Genomic DNA, 14,199 nt, shown 5'->3' with positions numbered 1-14,199 from the left:
TGAAGAGTAAAGTATATTTTCTTAGATTGGGAGCTGGCTAGTTGGTTCATTTTATTACTACTAAAAATATATTTTTTCGCTCTGACTTTTGGATGCCATGTCCATGTAGATACTGCTAATGAATAGACTTGCCTGAATGTTGTGGGCTAGACTGCGGAGGAAGAATAAGACGAGAGACAATATGGTGTTGAAGAGAACAATGATCAAGTACCAAAACTCTCCTAGGATTCTAAGACACTTTAGTGCTATGGTCAAACACTCGAACTTTAAGCACGTACAGACACCCCGTCCTTAGTACTTGGAAGTGACAACTGCCAAGTGTTCTGTGTATTACAGGAATGAAGTACAGGTAGGGCTTGTCATGCCCAATGCCAGGCCAACATGATCACCTAGCAATTGTTTGATTTCTAGCAGTTGACCAACGCTGTAATTAATAGCATAAAGGGGACATTACCCACATAAATCTTACTGCCAGGAAATCATAAATGCTATGCCCGTGGAGGTAAGAGGGTAGAACAAGAAGCGGTGGGCTGAAGCAGGTCACCAACTCATCAGGCCAGCACCCACAGAGACCAACCATCACTAGATACAATGCAAAGTCCACCAAAAGACACAGTTTTGTCCTGACAATAACCCCTTTTCAGAGGTGATCTGCAATCTCCTTTGTGACTAATGTTCTCAGTTGGAAAGGAGGCTTTTACTGCCTCTAGGCTGAGATGCCTCTTTTGGAAACTGAAGTGACTGGGGATAGGCTCTCCTAATTCCAAAGCAACCATTCAATCCATCCTTCAGAGAATTAAGGTTTATTCTGCAGTTTTCTTTGGTTGCTCTTCTGTTGCCCAAGTGTAAAGAAATGTTTCAACCTCCTTTGTGACTTTCAAATGTATACTGGCTGCCCATTGGAAGCTACAAACTTTGGTAAAAAGGCAACCAATCAAACTTCTATCACAGCCAGTCATCCAAAAATATTTGAGGGGAAAACATCTGCGGTGGATGTTTACTTCTTGTCCAAACCAGTGGAAGGATCCTTTAAAAAGACTACTCACTAAACAGCTATCACTCTGTACCTGCTTCAACCTTGGAGAAGGCTAATGCTGCCAGTTTGTGGTCTGTCTTAATGAACAAGCTCTGTATCACTCATTGACATTGGCACGTATTCTGAATGGTACTTGTACCCTATGTAAAGAAAAGATAAAAGTGAGTGTAAAAAACACCAGCTATCTACCAATTCATCAAGGTGGGACAACAGGCATTTCCCAATAGACAAATTGTCCAAATCCAGTTTGCAAAAAATCTTTGGTCCACACCCAGGTCTCTTTAACAACCTTAACCATCTCCAAACTGTTAGGGAGGGGCCAAGCCAGATCCAACAACATATCTTGACATGCCCACTGGTCGTTTAATTCCCCTATTAGGACCTTTTGAGTATTAAGTCTTGGTGCTGATTATCATGGGATCAATGACTTTGCCATATACAGACAGCTCACAATACTCTGCCTTCAAGCAACTTCGCTTAACTCTGTTGAGGAATTGTCAAATTCTGTTTTCAATATATTTAACTACAAGTCGAGACGCAATATTAAGAGCAGATGATGATCAAGCAATTCAGAAAAAGGCTCATGAAGCTTAACAAATTTCTTCCTTTCCTTATCCTGGGCAACTCTATTTCCTTGTGAATTGTCATGTTAATCATTAGGATAAGGCATTTTCACCCACTGATACATTTACATAGCTGCACAGGTCTTCGCTATTCGCTTTGTTGGCTGGTGCCTACTAGCTTGTATTTTAGAGGGGGAAAAAGGCTTGCATGAATTGGACTTGCTGTGCAGCCATCAAGTCCTAGAATATCAGTCATTGATTATCTCAGGTGACCAGTTGAGTATCTTCTGTATCTACTTAACACGTTTTTTTGCCAGATATGAAGGCATGGGTAAGGAAGCTCCACCTACCTATTCCCTAGACCGAGTATAGGAGTTAACCCTAAACAGTTCTTGCCTAAAATAATTTCAGGGACACGTTGAAGGCTCGGGACTCGGTTGACGGCTCGGTGATGCGATCAAAGTCCCATTGTCAATCTTCTCTTTGGGTCTACAGTGGAAAAAACAAATGAGTTGCATTTTGACCTGGATCACAAATGTGAGCACCATGTGTTCAGAATAGTGAATCGACCAATATAATTTGAATTATTTAGATGGAGGCAGCCACATTTTGAGAATATTTCAGAATTATAGAATGTCTGATTCTAACTTCAATGTCTAAGGGGCAGCATCCAATCAGTCATACGACTGGATCTACTTTCAGACAGTGCCAATGTGAAATTCAGCCCAGGTTGAACACACAAGAGTTGGCTTCAACCGGCATTACATCCCAGCTAAAACGGAAAATAAAAAATATTTTCCTTTAGGGAGAAGTTAAGTATCAGTTCATCATTATAACAAAACAACTATAAAACTATCAAAGATAAAGGTCACATTTGACTCACCAGAGGAAGGAAAAGTCCCGCATTGGTGTTATGGGGTCACATGTTTTATAGCTCCAGTACATGGTTTACACAAATCTCTAACTCTCTCCTACATTATAAAAAAGCTGACGTTAATTTGGTACTGTGAGAGGCAATAAGGGTGTAAACAATAATGCTCTACTTTAATCAGTCTGACATAACCCTGTGAATGGCCAAAGAGAACATTAAATCTAACTGGTAAGCCAGTGAGCGGCTTCGGGGAATGTTAAATCTAACTTGTATTCTGCTACGAGTGTTGCTTATCTTCCCTTTGGTGGAAGTAACACACACTGTTTATGTCATCAGAGGAGAAAACACAACTCAACCTGGAAACACAGACTGTGTGCGTCTACTTTTTTTATTTTACTTTTTTGTAATTTAGATTTTTAGTAATTTGCTATAGGCCTGGAGTTACTACAAGTTAAACAAACACATCCCCAAAGAGCCATTTTGTAGATCTAGGTCCTGTCGCTGCAAAACAATTTTGCAATGAGTAACTTCGAAGTATCTAAAAATGTCAGAAGCGTTACTTAAAATCAACATCAGTTACTTAAATGGTCAGTTGTACTTACAACCATGATTCAGTGGATCCCGATTTTAAAGTACGTTTACTTGTGCATTACCCACAGAACTGACTGCTAGAAGCAAGCACTAGAAAGACGAATGGAGAGAAAGCAAAGGGGAGAGGAGGCTGTTGTATTAAAAATGCCACTGGAAGGAAATGGTTAGTTTTTCAATTCCCGTTCTGCTGTTGCTGTATGAAAACAAGGAGAAAGATGGGAAATTAACAGCAAAGTTAGGAAGCTTTGTGCTTTATTACCTGTGCAACCCCTGTTACGTAAAGCGGGACCCCCTCCGATGTCTCAATATTCTCACAGCGACAGAGGATGGTCATAACCTCCAAAGACAGTCTGAGTAGCAGTAAATAGGGTAGGACAGCAAATATACAAAGCGGTTACTAGAGAGAAAAAACTCAATCCACCAAAATAAAAACTGGACTTTTTGAGGTTTGCATTCCTTCTTGCAGTGTATTAAAAAGGCATTAGCCTTCCCCAATAATAATCATTGTAATCCTCTGTCAGAAGCAGGGTTTTTATATGCATTGTGGCTAAAAAAGCTTGCGCGTAATTAACCAGATGCCTTCCTATAATGTAATTGCCAGTATATTAAAAACAAACTCTGAAAACAGACAGTGATACAGTGTGTTAACACAACCATACATGGCTGAAAGTGGGTCTGTTAAATGATGCGTGTAGCTCCAAGTAAGCCATGGGAACATGCTCTTCGACCATTAAATCCACTATACATTTTAAGCATTTTAAAAAATACTTTGCTAAGCAAATACTTTTTTCAAGTTTGATTTGTGACATCCACTCAAGGCATTATAATGAATGCTTGGCTGGTCACTGTAGTAACATGGCCTGAAAATGGGGCAATGAATCCAAATCCCAAGGTCATTTAGAGTAAATGAAATATTATTAGGCAAATGGGTTATTGCAGATGAATGCTATTCACATCTATGTGTGATCACAATTATTATTTTTGACCATACTATGTACAATATGGCTCAGTTACAGCTGCATTAAAAAACCAACACATATTGTTATCCTGAACAGCTGGGATGTACCCTTCTAAATACAAGAACAAAATCCTTGGGGTGAGGATGTAGCCTTAAGGCTAGAGCGGTCGCCCTCGAAGCTGGGGAACCCGGCTCGAATCTCGGTAACGACACTCAACATCCTGCGAGCCTGGGCAAATCACTTAATCTCCCCGTGCCTAAGAAAAAAATGAATGTGTCCTTCTGTAACGAAACTGGTGCTATGTAAAGCGCTCCGATACCCGAAAGAGCGTACCAGTATAAAAAATGATTCAGAGGCAGCAAAAACAGGCTATGGGCAATCGAGCCTTGGATTGCCCAGAATAAGATGCAGCTTTGGTTTACTTCATAATTTATTATTAATTAACAAGAGCTTCACAAGAAAAAGGTAGAATTTTCTAATACCATATAGAAACAGGCAGCTGGTTAAGAAAGTGGTAAAAAAAAAAAAGAAATCCAATCTGCCATATTAAATTGTGGCATGATTCAGATTGCCAATGATCATACTTATTGCAAGCATTCCTCGCAATGCCTTTAGTACGTTTGATGTTACACCCTAATTTGCAAATATATGACCAGATGAGAGTCCTGTGGTCACTCTTCCACTGGAACCAAGCTATACCAGACTGATGAGCCCCAGTCAGGGTGAAACCCGTCTTGGGTTGCTTGAGTTCTGGTTCGGGGAGGATCTGGCCTGGCAGTTCGGGCTGAACTGTTCTTATTAGAGTAGGGTCAATACTTATTTGCATATAGCTGGGTCCAAACTAAGGTGGCATGGGGGGCAAAAGAACTATGGATTTGAATGCTACAACATGTGACAAAGGTTTATTGTAAGGATTCCTCCCATCATCTTTTGTGTGTTTGATGATTTGGAACTGCACATAGGCTTTAACTAATCCATGTTCCATACCAGGAAAAGTTGGAATAAAGACAGGATGTACAAATGGAAGGAAAACAACCAGCAAATTCAGATTTTGTGACAATAAACCCACCATAATTAGGAGGGTGTTTTCCTCAAGGGCTACCCACTTTACACTGGCTGTATCAAAGTAGTAAACATTCTAGCATCTGTAGTGATTGGTAGCAGGCTTTGTTCCCATGGTATTCCAGCATTATCACTTATGCCTGCAAAATTGTCAATTGTCTATTGGGAGGCTTTTCCAGAGAAGATGTAAACCTGCCTGAAAATAAAAAGTCCAGTTTTTACTCTTTTTTAGTATTGTTATAAGAGGGACAATTTGCAGATTCCATAAACCAATTTGCGTCACAATCAAATGCAACATAAACTTGTGGAATTTATGCGAATCAAGGCGATTGGGTGGACCACCTGTTTGGAGAAAAAGCAGCACAAATTCCAATGATTATTTGGGGGTAGCAGAAGAGATTCCTCCGGACACCTTTTAGAGCAGACAACGCCTCATAATAGGTACACTGTATGGAATCAATCCTTGAAAAAGCCATGCAAGAAAAAAGAAAAGTAGAAACACTCAGAAAAAGAGACAGAGAAAAAGCTCTAGAAGCTTCTCTAATTCTGGGGAGGGGCATTTAAGTAAGTATATCGAAAAACATTTCAAATACTCATGTAGGGTGATGCTTGAAGGAGAAACCTCATGGCAAACTGCATAAACAATATTCACTTACAACTACTGCCTGCTCCGCCCAAGATAGTCTCCACTGTTTTACTGCCAAGCTGTCTAGTCTTTCACAGGATGCCTACTGAAACTGCAATTTAACAAAGGAGGCGAAAGTGCAAAGAATCAGCTGCAGTGGAGCAATAATAATAATAATAATCCACATTTGTAAAGCGCACAATCACCCGTAAGGGTCTCTAGGCGCTGGGGGCCGTCGGGAAGATTAAGCAAGCTATTGCCCAGAGTCACATGGTGCTGGGCTAACCTGCCGCCGGTGCCGGGGATCGAACTGTGATCCCCAGAGCAATGCATCACAAATGCCCTCAGCCTGAGGAGATGTGATTGGAACTGAAGATGAAATCTTTGTAGCACCTGAAACCGGGCTAAGCAGCATTCCTCTGTGACCTATGGACAATCTGAATAGCAGCAGTGTTTCACAATGAATATTTAACAGTGGGGCATTTGTGTTTGTTGTGGTTAGGAAACAGATGCACGAGGTACTGAGAGAAGGCTCAGCAAATAAGAGACTTGACTAAAGAGAAATCATCTGTATGTTTTTAGAACATTGGTTTGCACAGGAAATCAAATATAGATTTGAATCACCTGTCCTACCCAGGCGGTCTTGCTCTCGGAGTCAGTCCTCAGACTGCTACAACACAGACCGAAATAATATTTATTCCCACCGAGAATAAAGATGAGAAAGAATGCAATGACGCAATTTGCACAATGTACTGTGAAGTAAAAGACAATAACGTATTTAAAGCATAATTTAAGTCTGATACTTGGTTCTAGGCTAACCTCACAAAAATAAAATGAAAACTCCAAGAATTACCCTAGGACATCTACATGTATGGTGTTCAAGAACACATAATGCTATGAAATCTGGCAGCTGGCAGATACAAAATCTCTATCACTTAATGCTTGTAGAGAGATTTGAAGAGGTTACCATAGCCTTTGAACATTTCCAATTTTAGTACCATTGATGAGGAATATTACTAACAGGGAAAGGTGGGATCAGCCTAGACAAACTCTGGGCTAGTCTGCATTAATAGCCGGACAATGATTAAAATGTGTAGTGTTTTTAACACATTCATACCAAAAGAGCCCTGTTACATAATACAGGCCTAAAACAGGGGCATCTTACTCCAATGGCATTCGTCTTATGACAAATACTCTATTCTCACCTTGATGTATTGGCAAAGGTTACCCAGATCCATGGTGATATCAATTCGGAACATGAATGATAGGTTATAAACTGTGTATTCTCAGTACAAATTGGTCACCAACATAGCTTTTCAGAAATGTGGATGACTTCATTTGTTTACAATTTGGCTATCAGCAACGCTGAAAGCTTGAGTCAAGTTAGACGTGAACACAAGTTGAACATTAACTAGAAGGATGCAACTGAATTATAATGGGTCCTATGCAGACATAATCCAATGAACTAAGCATTAGAACTGTCAAAAAGATGAAGATACTGCAATTGGAATTAAAATGAACTGAAATAGACAGACGTTTATATTAATCCATCTAAGATCTAACCTGCTTCAGATGTCATTCAAATGTGGGTCAGAAGAAAAGGTCAAAAATAATTTTACCCAATAGTATCACAAAATCAAGAAACAAGATGCCAATATTAATCGAGCCATGACATTTCTCCTTCAAGTTTGGCCGAGGACTTCTCCCCAAAAGTACTTTTTACTTGCAAGTAGCCAGAACCTTAGAGACACAGAATAGGTGAACTTTGTGACATAATTGCAGAGGAACACATAGACAACAGTACATAATAAGGAAAGGTGACTTGCAATCCTGGTTCTCCATTATAGGAATATTTATTGAAGACATAATCCTTGAATACCATGTACCCATGTTTGGGATACTGGAGAACACATACAATGATATACATCCCTTTTCATTAGATTGGTTCTTGTATTTTGACTGATAGCAAATGGACATTTTCAGTAGAGTAAACTTGACCGTTTAAAGCACAACCATACACAAGAAGAACTCTGTATTTAATGCTGTTCTCCAAGTCTACAAGAGCAGTACACATAAAAGGATTGTTGTTTTGCTTCAGCATGAGGCTTTCCTGAAAACGCAAAAGGGCATCACTGCTCATCCAGATTCCTGTGTCAGGAAGACTTCTCTCACTGCCCAAAAGGGGGTTGAACCCTTTCTTTGTAGGAAGCTTTTTTCAGATGACTTGTAGAGAGGCCTATGAAGCACCTTCCTTTTCTCTGTGTCTACTGCAGACACTTTTTCAGCAATACAATTTCATCCAGTACATTTGGAAAATCTGCTCCATTCAGCCATCTGTGTGTTCCCAAAAGAGAGTGACCAGAAAAAGGGAAGATTCATGCCTTTCTGCTGTGCCATAGGTCATAACCCTGTCTGCATTACATTAGCAGAGACAATTCTCAGATATTCTTTGCAGCACCCATGAAGTACCAAATCAAACATACCTAATGCAGCACTCAACAACTGGCTGGATGCCAGAAGCCCATATTGAGTCTCGTCGAAGTACTGCATCTGATCTTTTGGCCTTTAGAAAATTTCCTAGACCCCCACAGAGGCCCATTTTACCTCCCTAACAAAGTAGAGGCAACAAATGTTTTTCTGGTATGGCCCCCATATTCCACATATTGTCCTGCCTGTATAATTAATTTGATTTCCCTCCTACTATGAGGCAGGCAATAATTAAATGATGATCATTTCTTTGTTAAAAAAAAACAAATACCCAAACTAATCTGGGTTGAGGGTGTCCACTGTCATTAACAAAGGACCTTGCTCCAGTGATTTACATTTCTAGATTAGGCATCCAGTGAAATGTTTGGAAGTAGCGAGCAGCTGCTGACTCACTGCGTTTCAATGATCACAGAAAATCCTTTAAGGACCAGAAGCTTTAGAGAAGACTGAAGAATAAAAAGCTCGTTGAGATTTTGATGTTAACTCACCCTAATCAGCATAAGATGTTTTGTAGTGAGAGACACGAGTTTTGATGGAGTTTGTTTACATGAAAGGCAATGGCATAAACATGCTTTTTTTATCTTCAGCATCTCGGGAGGAAGTTTTATTCTGGGGCAAGTGCTTAACTGATAGCAGGGAGCTTAGAGCCGTGCAAATAATTTCTTCAGTCAGTAAGTCGGGAGATAAGGCCATGTGTTTGAACTCTTCTGGTGCAGAAGAGGTTACTCCGCTGTGGCACTTAAAAGAGAAAACTTTGATCTGAACAATCCAATGATCCTTGCTCGTGGTGAATGCATGGATGGTGAAAGCACTATCGACATCAACAGTATCTTTAGTTTAATTCAAAAATACTTTATTTAGACAATAAAGTCTATCAAAGTGCATTAGTGTCAAGTAAAATCAAATTAATAGCTATTGTCACAGTTTCTTGTGTTAATTTAACAGTAACCCATAGTTCACCCGCAAGTTTCCTCAGCACTTAAAAAGTTAGAAATACAATTCAATAGACAAACAGTGCCTTAATAAATTAACTTTGGTTAAAAAAGGAGTACTACCTGTCTATTTGAGGGTAATCTTTTAAGACTACTGAACTTCAAAGTTCCACCCCTTCTTCGTTTGGGGGTTTTGAGTTTATTCTTAGTTAAAATTCCGCGGACCTGATAATTCTCGCCTCGGTGCCTATTCCAATCATGGAGTCCCACTCTGCAACTCTGGGCAATAGCTTGCTTAATCTCCACAACGGCCCCCACAACGCTAAGGATGCCTGGCCTCCACCTTGGGGGTGCCCAGGAGTGGACACCTCACAGGGAAAGCCAGGATGGGTTCCACAGCGGTATTCGTACAAGCGCCTTGAGACCCTTGCGGGTGAGTAGTGCGCTATACAAGTATCAATTACATTTACATTTAGTTGCCTCCTCGTACTCCTCCAAATTTTTACCAGTTTGGTGATAACTTGCGGCTCTTCGTTATTCAGTAGGAAGCAGACGGCAGACGGTTAAGTGTGTGTCCCCTCCTTAGCCCGCAGGAGCCGTAGCAATATCCTGAGGTCTTCCAGGGGTATAGGGCATGTACAAAGCAGGTGAGTTATTGACTCCTGGAATAGATGGCACAAACGGCATATTTTCGACTCTGGTTTAACTGCCCATGGTGGCGACAGGTCTAAGGACTCATAAGAGCCCATCCAAAGCTGCAGGAATTTCATTTTAGAATGATTGGTTGATACATTTTTGTTGGCCTCTTCTGTCATAGCTGCTGAGGACCAAATGGGCATGTTCTCTTGTAGCAAATGCTCTTCGGTCAGCTTTAAGAGATGTTCTTTTTACCTTTCAATTCAGGGCTGTTTTAAACTAAAGGTGTGGTAATTTTAAGTTCCACAGCTCCCTTGAGCATGTTTGCACCAATGCTTCAGAAAGGGCGTGCGACCAGGCATTTACAGAAGTTGCGCTGCCGGAGCACGCAACTTCTAGCCAGCTAAGATGATTCAATGATCCTGGATCAGCAAACCTTGTAGAGTGTAGGTATTTTATTATGCTGGCCATCTGTCCGTGCAGTTTATTCTGTAATGCAAATTCCATCCTAATTTGAGCTGGAGAGGTGTTGCCTGGTAATTGAAATAAAGACCTTAACACTGTGCTCTGTGCCTGGTTTAAGAAAGCCCCCAGTTTCCCCGGGTAGGTCTCTGACCCGTATGACCATGTTGGCACTAATTTGGCAGTGACTATTTTCAGCAGTGCCTAAAAAGAGAACTTGGTTGTGCTCTTAAAGATTGTTCGAAAGGCGCCTTGCAACAAAGCTAGTTTTGGTTTTAATGAGTTCAAATGCAGTTAAGTAGCCTCTTTTGTTGTCGAACCAGCAACCCAAATATTTGTATTGATCCGCGATGGTGGTCAAGATGCCATTGAAATGGTTTTTTCTTTTTCCGGCCAAAATTAACAACATTGTTTTTTTCATAGTTGATCTTTAGCTCGTTTGCCAGGCAATGCCAGTATCTTTAGTTAAAATGCCTTTAAAAGAAACTATCTTGCTACCAAACATCATGACAGCAAACAAGTTGCACGAGGTCCAAAAAATTGCCTCAATAATGTCAAAGGCGAGAGGCAATAAGGCAGTACACTATTGTTAGTTTTTCCAGTCTCAATCTTGTGGTGTTAGGCATAGTGGCAGCACAACCCTTAAGTGGAGGCTGCAACTCTGAACCAGCCTGTGTAGCAGAACAGTTGTTGGGTATTATCATCTGACATTACAGACAAGCAACGACACAAAGCAAGTCAGTTACGACTATTAAAAAATGTCCTCTTCAATTTCTTCATCCCATATGTTGTGCACTTTGCCCGTGTCCCACACCTAGAATGCGTCCCCTTTTTGTAATTAATCAATCATTTACCTGTCTGCAAATGTGGAGAAATGAGAGGCCAGTGATCAAAGATCTTGCTAATAGAAGTGGTTAAATTCTTTCCTATCGAAGTTCCACAGCTCTGTTCATAATTATACGGCCGTGAACTGACCAGCTCCCTCGAAGGGAACAATGTTTCTGCTCAGCCCTTTACAAGCTATAGCCTAACTACAGCATTCACTAGCATTTTGTTTCTTTAAAAATAAGGACAGAGATCTAAATCAGCACCTTTTTTAAACTGTGATTGGGGATTTTTTTTTAAGGAAAAAATACATCAATTTAGTCGATGCTGGATGTAGATTGGCATGTATTTAAAAAACAATTTTCCTTTCCTTTGTAAAACGTGCTCAGCGATCCAGGACATAGGCAAAGGTATTCACTGTTTATGACTATCAATGGAGATCCCAGGATGGAGAACCTATGAACAGAAGCACGCGTTCCGAAATATCAACAAACTTACCTGCAATGCAGTTCTCTCTAATGCTGCTTTCACAAATTAGCAACTGTTTGACATACCAGTGCCCTATTATTGGCCATAAAATCCCAATTGTTCAGCAAAACTCACAAAATGTCCCACAGATTTCTGCATAGGCAGGAACATTCTATACCACAGAACTGGTTCCAAAGACGGTAAATTGCTCATGAAAATGGACCTGTACCTATATCAAACAGGGGAAGAGTGGGTGAAAACAAAACGCACGGGGGAGGGTGGGGGTGAAGAGAGCGTGAACTGTGTACTTGTCCCATCATCTACATATCAGACTTGCCACTACTTGAAGTAGTCTGCCAAGAGGCGGCTGTCGCCAGTTGCAAAAAGGACAGCACAAGAATGTTTGAAGGTAACCTGACACAGGGACAATGAAGCACATTCAAGAAGAGGAATGTTTCTGGGAAGCACATGGAATCAACACAGAAGGATGCTTTCTAGGGCATATACAAACACAGATGCAGCATGTTCTTTAATCTGAAAGCAGTCTTCAGATGTCCTAGAGAGGTGACTGCCTGTAGACAGATCGCATACGGTATGGATTAAAATAATGTGATGAGGAGTGGGACCAACAAACAAGACGCGATTTTTTGCTACCCTACAGTCATGACTGTACCTCAGCTGTCGCCTAAACTCAAGCATAGCTACGTTTTCGTTCTTTGCAAAGATGAATACTGGAAAATAGCTAAAATTAAATACGGAGAGCAATTAGGGAAAAATTGAGATGCAAGAACTACCTGCCTACTGAAAAAATAAACTTTTAGCAGGTCAACAGTCAATGAGCAGCTCAGGGACTATCTTCTGTGAAGCAATTGTCGGCATGACAACAGCCGATTTGGATTAAAAAAGCCAGGGGAATGGTAATGAAAAACAAATATAACACAGAGAATAAACAATGCACTATAGCTGAAGTATGCTTGCCTTGTTACGGCCGACTGCGTAAAAGCCATCTTATAGAAACCGAATCAACAGTTATACAGACTGAACTAGGACTCTTTCACTCAAGCACTCGTGTGCAGAAATGATCATAATGGGTAGATAGTTTAAATAGGAGCAAAATAATGATTACGTACTTGGGTTTACGCTGCATTTCCACAGCAATATCTAAAGACGCAATCAAAAAAACTCTTGCCAAGTAACTTGTTGGATATCATCTTGAGACAGGATTTACAACACAATGTTGCCTACTTGGAAAATTAACCTTTCTTCAACACTGAATATGGACTATTAATTCTTGCTCTAGGCTCTTGGAGAAAAAATCTCCGACAGCTAATAGGACCATGAAACAGAAAGAACTGTCAGACGGGGAAAAGATCATTTTCAGAAATCAAGCTTTCGATGTGGCGATTGAGAGGAGGGCCACTCTATGGGAGATTTCCCTCTTGATGAACGTCGAAGAAGCTGTAGTTCTGTACCACAGCAAGAAATGCCATAATTGGCGGGTATGTGCAGAGTTGACCAGAGAGCACCAAGAGCTGCTGAACTTACAGATCACTGATCCAAACAACTAAAATTCAGCCGTAGTCTATGTTTAACTTCTCCCTCCGTGTCTTGGGGTCTTTTGATTTTCATAATTCAAGAGCGCTCGTCTCCCTCCACTCAGGAGGAAGGCAAACCAGGAGAAGGAAAGTTTATAATGTAACCATGCAAACAAGCTGTGCTGGGAGGCCCGAGCTCACTAAGTTGTCTGCAATCACTGCAGTAATGGTAATCAAAAGGAGTGACTGGTTCTTATCGGAGTAGCAGAGGATGCTTTTTCAGAAAGGGGCCCGTTAGATTTGATTTTTGTTTCTTTAATAGGAGGCAGACCAATATCTATCTAACCATTGGTTGCTTCAAGCTTGCCAAATCAGATGACAAGGACTATTCCGATTTTAGCCTTTAGTTTAATATCGATAAAATAATGCAATGCCTAAACCACGAGAAGTTCTCTCTCCTGGGGAGAACCTCTTTGGGAAAATCAATATAAGGCATATTCCAATTAATTTGACATATTTTGGAAGAAAAAGGGCAGGATCTTAAGGCACATTGCTGTGGGAAAAGTCTGAATATGGTCCATGGGTATACAAGGCTTGAATCTCAGTCCAATATCAACTACCTTCTTTCACAAGAAAAAAGGCTTGGATCATACTTATGGGTCTGAAATGGAGTTATCAGGTTGACACACTATATTCAATTTGTAAGGAACTGCAGATTTCTTAACTGGAGGGACAAGGTGAAAAATAAGGCATCAGGAAGTTAACTGTTGCGTAACGCAGTAATTACTGCCATATCTACTTTGCCAGAAGAATATTGAAAGCCAAAAATAGGCAAATATAAAAACATAACACAAGAAAATACCAGGCAGGAATTACACTGAATCACAAAACATATATCAACAGCAGATGAGGATTTTTTCCAATTGAAGGCGTCAGATCAAACTCTGTAAAAACACATGCCCAGTATTCATGAAATAGTACTGGACCCTGGCAGATATCTTGGAAAGGAAATCCAGCCTGAGCTGAAGTGACTTCATGGAAATTGGCAAAATGAGAAAAAAATACAAATAGGACCATTGCTGTGATTAGCCAGGGCAAAGAAGATCACCTTTGTTCTGTGCAGTTTCAAACTGAAGCTCACCTTGGA

The 14,199-nt window shown here is 40.5% G+C and overlaps 1 protein-coding gene across 4 annotated transcripts in view; it reads right to left on the bottom strand.

Annotated features, from left to right (window-relative positions):
* The window catches only part of FLOT2 (flotillin 2), a 309,213-nt gene that overhangs the window by 204,945 nt on the left and 90,069 nt on the right, over positions 1-14,199 (bottom strand). For 2 of the 4 annotated variants that reach the window (XM_078680086.1, XM_078680088.1), the window contains exon 3: positions 3,321-3,411. The exons of the other annotated variants lie outside the window; for them this stretch is intronic. In XM_078680086.1, coding sequence (XP_078536212.1) covers positions 3,321-3,411 — 91 coding nt within the window. The remainder of the gene's footprint in view (positions 1-3,320; positions 3,412-14,199) is intronic. 4 annotated transcript variants of the gene reach the window in all.

Source organism: Lissotriton helveticus, chromosome 3_1 (assembly GCF_964261635.1).
Source record: "Lissotriton helveticus chromosome 3_1, aLisHel1.1, whole genome shotgun sequence".
NCBI classification, from domain to species: domain Eukaryota; kingdom Metazoa; phylum Chordata; class Amphibia; order Caudata; family Salamandridae; genus Lissotriton; species Lissotriton helveticus.
The sequence above is the reverse complement of the archived record's forward strand: the minus strand, read 5'-3'. Positions and strand labels throughout refer to the sequence as shown.